The following is a 15,744-nucleotide window of genomic DNA, read 5'->3' as shown; positions in this document are numbered from 1 at the left end:
GTCCTCTCGTCTGATTGGCTCTCTGGGTGCTACGTGCGAAGGAGACCTCAGCTTCCCGCATGCGCAGTTGGTAAGAATGAGCCTCGCGCTGGTGAGGGAAGCCACGACCGGAGTACGGCGCGTGCGCAGAGTCGAGATCGCGATCGCGATCCGTCTAATGCGGTGGTTCTGGTTCCCCCAGGTCTTTGGGGGCGGAGGCCAAACCTGGGGCCAGGTAAGTGTCCGCGGAGAAGCCAGGCACCCACTTGGTTGCCCACGATTGTCAAGGGCTGTGTAGAGAGGGCTAGGAACCCGGACGCCTTGAGTTTCTTGGTTTGCGACCATGAGTCGCGTAACCAGTTGACCTGAGGCCCTGCTGCCTTTGAGGTGAAGTCGGTTCGGACTCCCGAACTAAGTTTTCCCTGGACCTGGTTTACCCTAGGCTGCTATGGGTCGGCCCTGGGGTTCTTCAAGGACTTGAAGGGGCGACGGGGAGGAAAGCCCACCACCCTGGAGAAAACAGTGCCACCAAGGCCCATGGACAAATGGAACGATCTTCATTCACTTGTTCAGCAGAGCCTAGTGTTGCGCTTAGCATGCGTCAAGGCTGTTTCCGGCCTCGCATGTTGTCGGTGTCAGCTTTGCTCTTGCCAGATCTTTCGAAGGACCAGAAATACCGCGTCTCTCCCTGTGGGCCCTCAGGCAATCTCATTCTCACTGTTCAGTCCACATTTTTCAGACTAGTTAACTTTGAAGTTACTTCCAGCTCTTAGATTTCCCTCCAGGTGTCCTGAGCCCACAGGAAAGGGGCTTTGCCTATCACTTAGATGTGCCTCAGAAGCCAGGACGCAGATGTATTTGCCCTTGGAATATCAAATCTGCCAGGAGGCATTTCATCTCATCTGAGCCTCCTAAGAATATCCAACAGTTATGTCTCAACAGTAAAAATTCCATCTCTATCCCAAACCCTCCCGTGTATGGAAGATTTCAAGCTTAAACAAATTGAACCCACCCACCCCAAATTGTGTTACACCACCAGTCGATATTATGCTCATATAATATCTATGCAAAAATCAAATTATTTTTAAATACATGTCTCTGTTTTAGGCGAACGTATTTCAAATCCACAAAAACAAAAAACTGGCAGTTTTATCACTAGTTTTAGTTAATCACAAAATCTGTTATTTGAGACAGTGTAGAATCTCGCACTCACAGAAGAATTAAGAAATGTGAATTCCTGAGATAGCTCCACAGAAAGAGGTGTTTCCTTACAAGAAAAATACTACCCTAAAGCGAGTAATACTAGACTAGTTCCTAACTGTGCAAGAGGCAGAGGATCATCACTTTGGCTAAAAACTCAGATGAACTCTGATCAGTCTGAGAGTGTCTGTTTTGTTTTTTGTTGTTGGCAGTGTGATTTTAGGTAGCTTTTTTTTTTTTATCTATTAATGTTAATTAGAATTCTAGTATTCTGATTAGCCTTGTTATCTTGTTAACCAACAGATGCAGTGAAATATTTTGGCAAAGTTGCTCACAATATATGTCTTAATTTAGGTGAAGCTCTTCAGGAGGGTCTTAATTTTAAAAACTTCAGAGTGGAAATTGCCTTTAATAACTAATTGGACTGGAGAGAAGAAGTGCCTTTTTCAAAGCTTTATAAACAGCTAAAAAGGTAGTTTTTAGAGCCCATAGAAGTTACTTATGAACATAGAAAAGACATAGAAAGCTTCAGAAATTCCAGTAAATGTATTAAGTATAACTGTTCATCTAGTGGCCACTAATGACTTGAGAAATCTGATGTTTGTTAACCAGGATGTTACTTTGTGTCACTGATTTTTATATACAAATAGTTTGTCATGGGGAGAGAGGACAGTTCTCCACAGCAAAAGACAAGGAAGTCTAAAACTTTCCATCTATAGTTTAACCATTATACATGGAAGGAAATGATCAGGTATACATTTAAATGTGAATTTTTTCACCTCTCCTGTCCTTCTGAATTTTCTTACTATATTAGATAATTCCTATAGATCTTTATGTTTAAACCAGGACTTGCTTTGGTGAAGATAACTTCATCTTTCCATTTGAACCTGCTGGCATGTCAAGCTGTATTCTTCGCATCATAATTTTCTCCTTGGCACCTGCTTATGTAGACCACAATTATGACCTCACCAAACAGCATGTCTTTGGTAATTTCATGGTTTCCGAGTACTTCTTAAATGGGACCGTACCAAGTAAAATAATTAGCAAGTCACTGTTCTAGAAGCCTTTTCACATAGAACTCTAAAACAAAAATCCATGAAATAATCAGTTTGCAGATTGGTTTTGTGGGGCGAGACCACCATTTGTGATGTGTTAGTCAGTGGTCCCTGAGCTTTACAGTTTAGGAATCCAGAGTACTAATTGCTTTACATTAAGGGCAACACGTATAATTTTTTTCTCACCCTAAGCAGCACTACCTCCATTTTATAGATGAGGAAAAATAACCGGACTTGCACAGTGAGTAAATCACTGGGTCCAGACATGAATGCGGGTCACACTGACTACAAAGCAATATGGCTTTTCAGGGACAAAAAGATGAGAGGGAGAGCCAAGAGGAAGTTGAGGAAAATAAGCTGACACCTTAGGGAGCTGCGGAAGAACAGATCTGGAGATATTATGAAAGGTAAAGAAACACGCTGTAGAAAGGATCAATTTAGTTTAAAAAATGGACTACCTAATGTTCTTCCACGATAAATCTTCCTGAAATAACCCACGCAGTGTGCGTCGCTTCTTTATTCGCATCGAATGCGATAACGTATTTGAAAGTGCTTTGAAAACATTTAAGTCCTAAACAAATACAAGGCAGTGTTATGGTAAGAGAGGCGTTGAGACTTTTCGGAGAAAATGTAGAGTGTTATTGCCGCTTTTTTATGTGTTTCTGTCTTATTTTAATAGCGTAGGCGATAAATTATAAAGTTCCTGTTAGATGCCATAAATAGAAGACAGTCACGGTGATGCCCACAAATAGGACAGGTGTAATTCTCTGTGGATTCAAAGTTTTCTGTTTAAAAAAAAAAAAACTGAACAGGATGTTGGTATTGCATGAATTGAAAGCTGTTCTCCTTATCTACTTCATTAGTTGTCTCTTGAACCGAGCAGCAGTAAACCTGTTAAATTCAGAGCAGACACAGAATAGTCTCCTCTTCTTCTTGTCCCTCAAAATCAAAGATGACGGCTCTGCATTTCCTGCTCAATCTATTATGCTTGTCTTACTTGAGAAAGGATTCTCTATAAACACTTCCTGTGGGCCAAAGGTGCTTTATCTTCCGTGTAAACCCCACACCTCGGAAAGGACGCAGTCTGGTTCAAGCCTGAGCCACACTGGTTCCATTCGGGGAGGTGTCCAGCCCTCATCAGCATGTCAGGCGACTAGAACGGAGTGAGCCGGATGTGAAAGGTAGAGAAAGGCACCACTGTGAATGAATGATTATTAAGCATTTCTCAGAAAATCATTCTCCTCTCGCTTAGCTTCTGGTGCCATCAGCTGGCCATTTTGTCTTTTTAAAGCTGCAGCATCGCGCATCAGTCTGTTCACGCTCTCTGTGTTTGGTCCTTCGCCATTGATTGGGTTGTTGTTTTGCGACCTGTCATTTTATCTTCTTATTGGGGAGGGGGAAACAAGACAAGTATCCGTAAGCTGGGAGAACTTGCTAATTCCTGTGTTCCAGCCCAGCGCTTCTCAAACTTTGGGAGCATGCCCCTCCATCACCCGAGAATCTTCCTGAAATGCAGGTTCTCACGTAGGAGGCCTGGGGTGGGGCCTGAGAGCCTTCATTCCTCACAGGCTCCCAAGGAGAGCCGTTGCTGCTGCTCTATGGACCTCACTCTGAGTAGAAGATTCTAGAGCTCCCCCATCCAGTGCGGTAGCACGTGTGGCTAGTCTAAACTGACATGTTGTGACCATGAATACACCCCAGATTTTGAAGACATCATATAAAAAGCATAATTAAAATATCGATAATTTTTATATTGATTATATGTTGAAATAACATTTTGGATATAGTGAGTTAATATATTAAAATAAATATATTTTTTAAATATGTCAAAATTAATTTCATCGGTTTCTTTTTACTGTTTTTAGTGTGACTACTAGAAAATTCAGAATTTCAGGTGCAGCTTGCATTGTACCGTGTTGGACACTGTTCTAGAACCTGAATGCCATAGAAACCAACATTTTCAGTGTTCTGTTTCCAGATGACCCAGTTTCTCAGTCCCCTTGTTACCATTGCACCTTCTCCATTAGCTCGAATCAATATTCACTTAATTCTTTTCTCTATTTTCCCTTCCCACCCATCCCTCTCCTTTGTACCTTCCCCGTCTCCACCTTTGCCGTCTGGTCCTGGGACCCTCCCCCAGCACTCAGACAGTGCTGAGAGCCAGGATTCCGGCGGCGTCCTTGCTCAAAGCCCGTAGCCATGACCATCCAGGTGTGGTTCCCGAACCAGCAGCAACGGCCTCGCCCGGGAGCCGGTTAGAAATGCAGAGTCTCAGGCCCCACCGCACACCTAATGAACCAGGACCCCATCCCACAAGGCCCCCGGGGGGTTTGTCTATACCTGAAACTTGAAAACCATCTTCCCTAAGCACCCCATTTCCAGTAACCCCCTCACATGTTCCTTTAGTTACTTGCGACGATGTTCTTGCAAGGTTGATAGGCCATGAAAGTTGTAGCTAAGAGAAGCTAGTCCTCTCCCTTCCTAAAAAACAGTCAGACAGTGAGTTTTAGGCACATGGCTTCCAGAAGGCGCGTCCAGAGACCAGAATCCTGTGCCTTCCTGAAACTAGATTCAGATATCTTCTCTCTCAGACACGAAAGGACGGCAGTAACCAAGCCACTTCCACCCAGAGCATTAGAGCTGTTGATGGGACAAGCCGCCCCTCACGCGTCTGGTTTCAGTCGATGACTCTGCTCTGGTCACGGCCACAGCCCAGAGCTCCACATGCCCTCCGTGCGGCCAAGCGCCCGTCCCGGTTTGGGCCAATTGTGGAAGCCGGGGAGGGGCTGTGTGCCAGCTGGGCCCAGGTCAAGAAGACAGGCGCCCAAAGGGTGACCGGGGGGCATAGGGACGTCAGAGAACCACTGTTGTGCAGCGGGTCACCCATTCCGGGCTGTGGCCTGTATCATGTTTATGGACGTCTTAATTTCTCCTTTAGGCTGCGGGCCCCTTGGGCTCCTGGAGGCCCCTGCCTGGCTCACAGTAGATGTTGAGAGTATCACTGAACAGATGAAGTTCCCTTTTGTAGAGGCCTGACAGCTGTCACCTCCGACTTGACCAAGTGGGAAGGGACTCTGACAATGAGAGGCTTTACCCCCGAAGCGCTGTCGGCTCGTTAGTGCGGGAGCCGTCATCGAGGAAAGACAGAGCTGATGGGAAGTCAGGGTGCAGAGCCAGCCCTGAACTGAAGCTCACACTCCCAGAAGGAATGGGCGCAAAGCTGCCATGACCGCTGGTCTCCCCTTACCCACAGCCCTCATTACCATGTTTTTTTCCTCTCTCAATGTCACGGACGAGCTCTAATTTGAGCCACTTTTATTGTTTCCCCAGAGACTTTGGGTGGCTCTGTGGGAATCACAAAAAACGAAATCCAATCTGTATTCTTCTCTGGGCTTTGGGGAAGTGGAGCCATGGGTGTGTGTGTCGTTTTTCAGCCGTCCTTGGAGTAGCGCCAGAGCTCCAGGAGATACTAACGGTATTTAGAATCGTCTGGTTGGCCGTTGGAATTAGCTGTCACACAAAGCAGCCTTGAACTCCAGTCGGCTGGGAGACCTTCCAGCTCTGAACTAGGACAGAAAGGTAGATCTGGAACAGCGGACTGATGGCAAAGCAGCAGATAAAAGCACCTTCCTCTCCGCCCTTTGTCCGGGGCTCGCCTGCTCTCAGACTCGCTTCCTCTCTTTGTCACCGTATCGCAGGGCTGTCCCGCCGGTCAGATTTACTAACCAGCAGAAGAGAAGCCCCAGGAGAGGCCCTGGGCTCCATTACGGATCTAATCCAGGGACTAGACGCTGTCTGATACACAAAGGAATTCTGTTCTGTGGGTCGAAAGCAGAAACAAGGGAAGGGAAGTTCCGGGCACCATGTCGTCTCGTCCATGGAACCATTTATAGGGGAGGGGTCTTTTGTTATGGCGATTTCAGGGAAAATGCCTGGGTTTATCGTTTATCTCTTTTTCCTGAGACGATCCCTGAACTATTTCACACATGATAAACAAAACCAATTTGTAAAGTACCATTTTCATGGGCACACTCCATTTCAAAATATACCCCTTCACAGCCATGGAGCACCTTACAACACCACCTCAATTATCACCCTCTGAGACTGACAGAACATTCTGAACGTCAGACTTTTCACAAAGAAGACACGCGTGTAGACCAGAGTGTCACTCACAGAATTGAAAACTAGCATCAGCATAAGGCTTGGAAAGTATATTTGTTTTCCATAGAAACAGTAGGGATAGGGATGTATCGTCATTCTAAAAATGACCAGCGTCATCTCAGCAGCAGCTGTATCGATTACTAAGACAGATACCTAGATTTAAAGTAACAGAAAATGCACGTATTTACAAAGAAGCAACGCCTCGGCCCGAGTGTGCGTTCGGGCTCCTCCAGGCTTACCTGGAGGCGGGTGTGGGCTCCGTAGATGTTAGCGGTCAACATGGCCAGTAGGCGAAAGGTTCACGGGCTGAGAGCAATCCTGGGGACATCGCAGGGTGGACGTTCACATTTGGCTTAGACGCCAGTTCTGTGTTAGAGCTGGAATTTACAACGTTTCCCATAGTGAAAGAAGCTACTTAGAGCCTCCATGGGAAGACAGTAAAAAGAGCCGCGTGCTTTTAGTGCTTATGTAATCCTTGATCAAGAAGCATAAAAAAGTGGCACATTCGTAGTTGCCATAATCCACTAGGTGACAAGACTGAAAACCAGTCTTGTGCCTTCGAAGTTATCAGCAAAGCCCTTTCCAGAACACTTTTCTCAGATCCTCAACCCTGGGTCGAGCGGGTGGAGAAGGGCTGCTTCACCCATTTTCCAGGTGGGGAGACCACCCTTGGTCGTGACTCGCCCCCGTTCACACGGGGAGCGTCTTCGAAAAGAAGGAACACCTTTCGGACCCTTCTGTCTTTGTCCCTCCCACTCCTGAAAGACGTAAAGGCCTGTGGGGCGGGGGTCACCGTGGCCTCACAGCTGTTCGTCTTTATACCGTTCATTTGTCAGCCAAGACGTTTCAGCCTCGCGCTACGTCTCCAGCAGTTACTTAAGTCTTTCTGTTAAATACCGCTTTCCTTTGCCTGTCTCTTCTCGGACTAGACCGCGGGGTCCCCGAAGACAGAGTCTAGCTCTTTTTCACCCCGTGTCTCTCTCTAGACCTCGCGTGGTACTTTGAACCTCACAGGCACCTTAATAATAAAAATCGGTCGGTTCGGCAGTTCTAACGACAAGTTCCAGTTGGAGCATGTTGTTGGCAGTGCGTCTGAGGGAACAGATGTTCCTGTTCAAACCCATGAAACTGGAAACATTAAAATACAACAATCATGACATTGATTGATAGTGATATTTACTATGTCAGACTGTTTAAGCCCAGCTATAAAACAGACGATCGCATACTGTCGTCTCTGTGTCTTGGTTTCAAAGATTCTCCCACGTTTAAATAATGTCACTTGACCCTAATTTCTGCTCGATGTACTATTTAATATTTCTTTATCAAATTGCAGCCCTGTTCTTCTGAATTTCACACTCAAAACCTCTCCTTCCTGAGAAAACAGCACCTCAGGGGTGCGTTGAAGATATTTTTGCTCTAAGAAAATATTTGTCAGCCGGCAGGGCCTGTGCTGCTGGAACCCCCCAACTGATGGCAGGCCGGAGAGGTGTGCGTGGCCAGACGCGGTGTCTCCACTCCCCAGCACGAGCGGGCATCGTCCGAAATGGCCTCTAAAGGTTGCCTCAGAGCCAGAAGTGTCCCCGAGAGCAAGCACACGTTCCCGAAAGCCCGTCTTTTTGTCTGACTCAGGTCCGGAGCAAGCAGAAGCTCTCACCCCATGAGCGCCTCGGGCTGGTTTCGCTTTCCTGCCCCACTGGCCAGAATGTGCCCAGTGCCGCGGGGCCTCTGGCGCGTGGGGAGGCCGACGCTGTCATCCCCGGGAACAGCAGTCACTCCCATCCAGGCGGCGGGCAAGAAGGACCGCCCTGCTCTGCTTGCCCTGGACGAGAGCGAACTTGAAGAGCAGTTTGTGAAAGGACATGGTCCTGGGGGCCAGGCCACCAACAAAACCAGCAACTGCGTGGTGCTGAAGCACATCCCCTCCGGCCTCGTCGTCAAGGTAGAGAAGCTTGGGGTGGGGGGAGCGTGGTCCCCTGAGTCACTGGTTTTAAATGGCTTAGATGGCTCCTGAGTGAAAGTGATGGTTGGCTGAAACGTTCATTCCGGCCCCGGGCACTAGAGGGCGCTGCACGCCCCGTCCCTGCTCACACCGTTGGTGAGGCAGAGCCTTCCGTGCCCACGAGCCTCCTTCCAGGGCCCTCTGGAGCCAGGTCTGGCCGCCCTGGAGTTGGGCAGGCTGCCAGGGCACTGCCGTGGGTGCCCAGCCGTGGGTGCCCAGCCCGAGCGAGCAGCAAGCAGGCAGGACTGTCCTCTGGCAGCCTCAGCCGTCAGTGACCGGCTGATTAACTGGGATGGCCACATCCTCCATGTCCCTTTGGTAAATGTCAATGACACCCACCTTCTGAGCCTGAGATGACAGAGGCAAACCGTTTTCAGCCCTCGGAAGCTGTGCACCGCTGCCTGCGGAAGTTCCTGCTTCAGGTAAAAATCCAGTGTCTGAACAGAGCGCCACCAGCTTTCAGCACATCCGAGCCTCTGGGACAGGGCAGAGCGCCTTCCCCTGCCGCCTGCTGTGCTGGCAGTGGCCCCAGCGCCTCTGCGGCCGGACCGTCCGTCCAGGCTGTACCCCGAGCGGCCGGAGGAGCACGAGCCTGCGGCGCAGCGGAGAGCAGGCGAAGGGGTCCCTCGCGTACCCCACGCTTCTGCGTCTCGCGCACGCGGCCCGCACCGGCCTCGGCAGCTCCGCACGCGCCGACTCAGTTTCAGCGAGCCCGTGCGCGTTCTCCTCGTCAGGGTACAGAGAAGGGATCCGAGGCCCAGAGAGGTTAAGTAACCTGCCAGCGCCCTGTAGCCGCGGGGGTCGGCCGAGACCAAACCCCAAGCCCGCACGCCTGGCAGCTCGTCTTCACCGCCGGGTTTCAGCCAAGAGCCTCTCAGTGAAAACCGCAATCTCTTCTCTTTTCCTCCTTGGAAAAGTGTCATTCATGAGCAACAAGTAAAATCACGAGACCTGACCTAACTCGTTGAGCCTGATATAACTTTCTCCAGGTTCGCTTTTAGTGCTGCTCTTTCCCCCTAACGCACACCACAAAATTTTTCATCGACGAGCTTTGCAGGGCACTGGCCTGTCATACCGAGGTACTCCACAGCAAGTGCCAGAGAGGGAAGCAGAATGACATGCTGCTTCCCTCTCTGGCACTTTTACGTTTATAAATGGTGCGAAGTGCCTCGCTAGACATACCGGTTGTTTTCAAAATACTTTTTGAGACTTTAACTTATTCGAAGGCTACCATTGCTTGTAAACAAAACAACATCCCTGTGAAACGGTCCGTGAAAGCCACATAATACAGCTGGAGTGTGGGACGGCGCGGGCGGAGGCAGGAAAGGGTCTGGCCTTCATCCTGTCACTGACTCACTGGGGTTCTTGACAAGTGGCTTTGCCTCTCGGGCCCGTCCCCACCTGTAGAGTGACTAGGTTGTTATACGATCCCCGAGGTCCTGTCCCGATTTCACACTGTAGAACATTCTCTCTCACAGTGCCATCAGACGAGGTCCGTCGACCAGAACAGAAAGCTAGCCCGGAAAATCCTACAGGAGAAAGTGGATGTTTTCTACAACGGCGAAAACAGTCTTATTTACAAAGAAAAACGAGAAGCAGAGAAGAAAAAGCAAGAAAGGAAAAAAAGAGCAAAGGAAACCCTAGAGAAAAAGAAAATACTGAAAGAACTCTGGGAATCGAGCAAAAACGTCCACAGAGAAAGCAGCGCAGACTCTGACTGGAGGAGTCCACCAGGCCCCTCCCGGGAGTGACTGACAGCGGTCAGCGCATGTCTGACAGGCTTAAGAGACGTGACATTTTTTCAGCAGTGGATGAAACCGTAGTGAACAGAGTTGCACATTTCTAGAGTAAAAGCGAAAGAAACAGCGAAGGCACTGTAAGAGTGGCCACGCTGGGGGCGGGGAACGGGTTGTCACTGTGAACTGGTACTTGGAGGGGTTCTCGGGTGGCTGACAGTTGTTTCTTGACCTGGGCAGTAGTTAGAAGGAAGTCACCTTAATTCTTGAAGCTGTACATTTATGTGATTGTATCTTACTTTATTATCAAAGGTTAGAAATAAACTTTTTTTTTTTTAAGTATTATACGGTCCATTTTTATGGAGAACTGTGGAATTGAAACAAACAAGAATAGCACTTAGTGCCACCTTGTCATGCACTGGGAGGTCATTGTTCAGTGATACTTAGATGTCATTTAGCTTCACATCAGGTTAAGAGAAGAAAACTTATGTAAAAACTTTGCAAGTTTGTAAGTTATTTCTTCATTTCCGTTAGCTGATTAGACTACGTGGCCACGTAACCTCTCTGATGTGGAAATACACGTATCGTTCCCTGTAAGCAGATTTACAAGTAGATTTATAAGAGATGAGATTCCAGAAGCCTGATTTGTTTGAGAATTTGCTGGATTTGACCTTAAAACTGTGTGGGGTTATTTTAGGCATAGTTAATAGCCTGGCATAGGGCACATCCGGAGTTCACGCATAAAACAAGCAGGGAAAAACCAAGAAGTGAAGCCACTGTCCGACCCAGGGCTGCCTCAGTCCATTCAGCAGGCACACATCCAAATAAACTTACCCTTAAAGCAGCCAGTTTTAGTCCACGGCCATGCCACCCTGAACAAGCCCGATCCCGTCTGACCTCGGAAGCTAAGCAGGGTTGGGCCTGGTGAGTACTTGGACGGGAGACCACCTAGGAAGACCAGGTGCTGTAGGCGTAAAAAATTAAGATGAGGTAGGGATTGCAAGGTGACAAGGTCCTTGTAATCTGTGAGGTCAACCAATCTGTGAGGCTTCACCTAAAAAAAATTTTTTTTTTAATTTAAAAAAAGTTTAAAACAGTTATAGCTCCTCTCACCTTAGAGTGACCTGCTCTGGGAGCTTAAGCGTTCAACACAAGGCCGTCTAGTCCTGTGGTGGCAGTGAGTGGCCCCTTGCCCACTCAAGGCAGCAGGTAACATACCTGGCACAGTACACACGAGACCAGGAGAGTGGGCAAGGTGCACAGGAAGGGCAGTGGCTTCCGTCTGTCTGTCTCGTACCTTGTTGAATTTCCTATCATGTAGACACGGACAAGCCCCCTCCTAGGACCCGCTCCCACGGCCTTACACCTGTCGGCTGGGACTGCCTCGTGCCTGCAGAACTGACCGTAGCCCTCACCAAGGTGAATGAGCCCTTAGTGCATGGGGCTCAGTGCCTAAGGTATATAGTAAAAATTACCTCAAAACCCCGTGGGAAGCCATGGAGACCACCACACGGATTCTCAACACATCCAGCGTAACCTGGCGTTTTACCAGGCGCCAAAGCGGGTAGTTCGGTGAGCACCGGATGAAGCAGCTGATGTGAGTTTGGTAGCCGCCTTGTATGAAAGATTCCTGTAGCGCTCAGGAAATACGGTGGGGGGTTAGTTAGTAACTGCTGTCACTATTGCTTTGCTTTCTGTCCTGGTGTACCCATAAGGCCACTGCGGGCGAAATGCACTGTGATGCAGCTTCCCACAACCCTGCCTTCGGACCAGGGTACGCCCCAGCCCATTGTGCTAATGACATCATCACACGAAATGTTTGAGTCAGATGGGAAAATACTTACCTTCGACGGGTGTCTCCCGCCTCCCCTTAAGGAGCTGTTTTTTAAAATACCACTTGATTCAAGGAACCCACATCTTCATACAAATTGTTAATGAAAATAAGCTTTATTACATCAAGTAATAAATACATACAAAGATGCAAACAGTGTTAGTCATTTTCTTCCAGATGTTTGGGTCAACTTACGGGAAGGGCAGAACTGAAATCTACATACAGTCTTAGGAAAAATTTCAGGGGTCCTTGTTAGGTTAGGTTTGATGAGTTGCTCTTTCTTCTGTATTTATAACTTGTGCATTTCAAAAATTGGTTTCAAAGCACTAACAGTCATGCAAATGCTTAAGCAAAAAGAAGTCACTTTAAGCAGAATCTATACGTACGGCAAACGGGACCAGCTACTAGGTGAAGCGTGCTATTTGTGCACTGAAAACGAAACTCTTAGAGTTGTACTAATTTACGAAAAGAAACGGACAATCTGGGCAACGTAAATGTGTTCAAAGAGAAACTCTAGTATCTTGGAGGCAAACTACAGTTTGCTGTGAGATAGATAACTTTACGTGCATCTTTTGAATCAATGCATAAAAAAAAAATAACGAACGGAAAAAAAACCCTGGGTAGTTCCTAACTATTTAAAATGTAAATCCTAATCAACTGTGAAATGTCTTCTCGATCTTAGAGACTGTAGGTTCGGAGCCTAATGAGCCGTGGGAGGGGCCCGGAGAGGGGAAACAAAACTGTCACCATTCTGAAAACAAGTTTCATCTGAGCAGGGGAGATGAGCTGTAACTTCTTGGAAGAAGATGGAAAACCTTCTGTGCTGTCGAGGCAGCTAGGACCTGGCGTTCCGCTCCGTTTCGGCCAAGCACTCCCGAACCAGTCCTCTAGCGTGGATAATGCCTGGAAGAGAAGACAGAGGCTGAGAACCTTCCAGAAGAAGGTCCTTTCACCGCCAGCCGGAAAACCCTCATGCTGGTGGGGAACTCGGGACCTACATCCAAACCACCCAGCACCCAAGCACCCAGGCGGTCTGAAACGCACCAACACCCACCCCATCCCGCCTCTCGAAGCCCTCCCGTCCTAGCCAAATCGCTTCGGGTCACCCTAACAAATAACATCCTCCTGCCCTCGGGGACAGCCAGCACCTTTCTGTTCATGATGTGACTCTGCAGTCACTGTGTTAGCATCTAGACGACGCGAGGACGTGTGTCTTTAAGCCTGACCCTCTCTGGAGACTCCACGCCTTCAAATCGTTATTTTTCTCTGTCTTCTAAATTCTAGGAAGGGCTTGACCGTGTCCAGTAGCCTGCACGTGTCGCCGTGCAGGATGACGACTGGCCACGTACGTCCCACTTTGGCCTGCTGCGACGTGTCGCCCCCAGGGTGGCTGAGCCATCTCCTGCCCTGTTACTCTCCCCGTCTTTCCTCTCCATGGTTTTGCCTCTACTGAACTTCATGAAATACTGATCTCATTTTACTAGACACCAATAATCTATTCCGAGATTACTCCCAGAGGGCAATGGGAATGACATCCCAAGTCACTTAGGCGTCCATGCCACACAAGTCTCATCTCTCCGCGCTTCAGAAGACTTTTTCTATAAAGGGCCAGAGACACTGCCACGACTGCCCAGCTCTGGCACTGTGCCACGAAACCTGCCAGAGACGCTACATAGCAGTGGGTGTGGCTGCATGCCAATAAACCTTCACGGACGCGGAAGTCTGAATTTCACATAATTTTCAAATGTCAAAAGGTCGTAATTTTCTCCCTATTAAAAATCATAAAAAACATTCTGGGCTCATCGGCTGCAGTTTGCCAACCTATATAGACAATGCACCTGACTCCTGGCACCCTGTGACCCTGTCTCCTTGCTATGCCGCACACTGAGCTAGCCTGGGCTCGGCTGTTAGGGTGACTGTGGGACCAGCTGCTCGCCCAGGACGTGCCCCAGAGTGGTCACCAGGTGTATATCCGTGTGCTGACTTGAACGACTGAATTTTGGGGGTGACTATAGACCACCTTTTAGACCTTGGAGTCCAGCATCTTCCCAAGGATTCCCATTTGGTGATGGGCATGCCAGTCACCACGGCTGGCCTTAATTCCCGAGTCCAAATGGCAGCCGGCAGGAGAGTGATGCCCACTGCCCCCGGGCTGGGTCAGTTAGACTCCACATCTCCCCAAGCCCTCTTCAGCCTCCAACTGCTAGTCCCACTCCACACGCCAGGGCCGCTGTCACCCGGCACAGCTTTGCGGTCGGCCTTCACAGGGGCTTCCTAACCACCAGCAAAGCCCCTGGCTCACAGAGCCTGTCCCCAGCTGACCTGGCCTGTCAGGAGTCACAGCCTCAACAGCAGCCCCCCCACTTTGTGCCTTAGGTTTGTAACTGAAGGTTCCTCTCTCTTTTTTCTCCAAAGTAGCTTCTCTAAGCCTTTTAAGAACCCCCAAATCCCTCCCGAACTTGAATTCACACTTGGCCACGGTGCTCTGAACTGCCACCTTCTGAAATAGAAATGCCTTCCCCCTTCCGCTTTTACTTCACGAGGTAACAAACGATTTCACTTCCTCTGGAATCAGCTGGGTCAGTCACATCTTCACGTGAGTCACTTTTTCTGTGATCTCCTCCTCCCACCCGCCCTCCCCCGTCAACCATGAAAGACTTCAAAGAGTTCTCACTCCTCCCGCAGAAGAGGACAGACCCATACCCCCCGGGCCGTGACAGCCACTAGGAGCAGAGCTGGCACAGGGCGGAGCTCCGGAGAGTCCTCCTTAAAGCCGGTGGGCCTCCTGGCAGCACACAGGGCGAGCAAGGCTCACTGGCCAGGCTGCCCCGCCTGGAAGCGCCATCTGAGGACAAGGGGCCGCCACGCCCTTCCCATCGGATCCCAGGTCCACATCCCACAGAGCCGCTCACCCCGCCTGACGCCGGCACCTCCGACGGTGACTCAAACCAAACGGGAGCCCCGTGACGCAGGGACTCCCCCCAACAACGTCCCTAGAAAATCTTTACCAGGAGTGACGGACGGGCCAGTGCTTTGGGGTCACCACCTGCTGGGAGCCCAGGCCCCAGACTCACCTCGTTTTAGTCTCTCCATGGCGCTCTTGCTGCCCGCGTAGGTGGGTCTGATCTCTTTCCCCAGCTCTTCAATGATGGCCAGCAGCTCGGCATACTTGCTTTGGGGCACCTGGCTGTTCCCAGTTCCCTAGAATCAGAAATAAAAGGGTTCAGATGGACTGAACCCCACCTGGCTCCAGTGCCATAGTCAGGAGGACCCCACCACGGTGCCACAGCGGCCAGGGTAGGGCAGTGGGGGCAGGGCAGTGGGGGCAGGGCAGTGTGGGCCAGAGCCGCTGCCTGTGCTGGGGCCAGGCACATCCCCTCTGAGGGCCAGGTACGGAGCAGGGAGGTGGCCCTCTGCTGTCCTCGTTCACCCACAGAAACCACCCGCAGTCTCCAGAAGGCTCTTTCATCATCTCAAATTGCGTGTCTCGACAAGAAAGGGTTCACCAAGAATGTCCTAGGACCCGGCGGATGAGCGGGTGTGAGCAGGGGACTGAGGGTCCAGAGCGAGTGAATAGGACAGAGGCCACACCTGGGGTCAGCAGGACCACAAAAGCCACCAGTGACCACCCGGACAGAGCCCGGAACGTGTTTAAACCACCCCCCAGAAGCCCGTCCTCTGCAGACCCCGCACCGGCGGCCCCCGGCTCGGCCCGCCCTCCGGCTCCGCGAGGCCCTCGCCTGCGCCCCCCTCCTCCTCTGCCGCCTCTGCCTCCTGGCCTCG

The 15,744-nt window shown here is 49.9% G+C and overlaps 2 protein-coding genes and 1 non-coding gene across 3 annotated transcripts in view; 2 read left to right on the top strand and 1 right to left on the bottom strand.

Moving 5' to 3' along the window:
- The first annotated feature begins 63 nt into the window (after positions 1-63).
- On the top strand, positions 64-10,472 carry CUNH12orf65 (chromosome unknown C12orf65 homolog). The gene is made up of 3 exons (XM_011355718.2): positions 64-214; positions 7,729-8,334; positions 9,873-10,472. The coding sequence occupies exons 2-3, from the start codon at positions 8,053-8,055 to the stop codon at positions 10,143-10,145; spliced, it is 555 nt and encodes a 184-aa protein (XP_011354020.1). The 5' UTR covers positions 64-214; positions 7,729-8,052; the 3' UTR covers positions 10,146-10,472.
- A 512-nt stretch (positions 10,473-10,984) lies between these two features.
- LOC111737094 lies at positions 10,985-11,103 on the top strand. Its single transcript, XR_002779350.1, has one exon. It is a non-coding gene; the product is annotated as a 5S ribosomal RNA (ribosomal RNA).
- Positions 11,104-12,058: 955 nt separating this feature from the next.
- The window catches only part of CDK2AP1 (cyclin dependent kinase 2 associated protein 1), a 4,813-nt gene continuing 1,127 nt past the window's right edge, over positions 12,059-15,744 (bottom strand). Inside the window, exons 2-3 of the mRNA XM_011355715.2 lie at positions 15,036-15,162; positions 12,059-12,864 (exon numbers count right to left, since the gene is read on the bottom strand). Coding sequence (XP_011354017.1) covers positions 12,797-12,864; positions 15,036-15,162 — 195 coding nt within the window. The 3' untranslated portion in view covers positions 12,059-12,796. The remainder of the gene's footprint in view (positions 12,865-15,035; positions 15,163-15,744) is intronic.

This window comes from Pteropus vampyrus, unplaced genomic scaffold, assembly GCF_000151845.1.
Source record: "Pteropus vampyrus isolate Shadow unplaced genomic scaffold, Pvam_2.0 Scaffold23, whole genome shotgun sequence".
Taxonomy (NCBI): domain Eukaryota; kingdom Metazoa; phylum Chordata; class Mammalia; order Chiroptera; family Pteropodidae; genus Pteropus; species Pteropus vampyrus.
The sequence above is the reverse complement of the archived record's forward strand: the minus strand, read 5'-3'. Positions and strand labels throughout refer to the sequence as shown.

Excerpts from the sequence above, each read along its gene's own strand:
- CUNH12orf65 (XM_011355718.2), top strand. The coding sequence starts at position 8,053 with ATGAGCGCCTCGGGCTGGTTTCGCTTTCCTGCCCCACTGGCCAGAATG. Across the intron at positions 8,335-9,872 it reads CCTCCGGCCTCGTCGTCAAG|TGCCATCAGACGAGGTCCGT; the intron begins GTAGAGAAGCTT and ends TCTCTCTCACAG.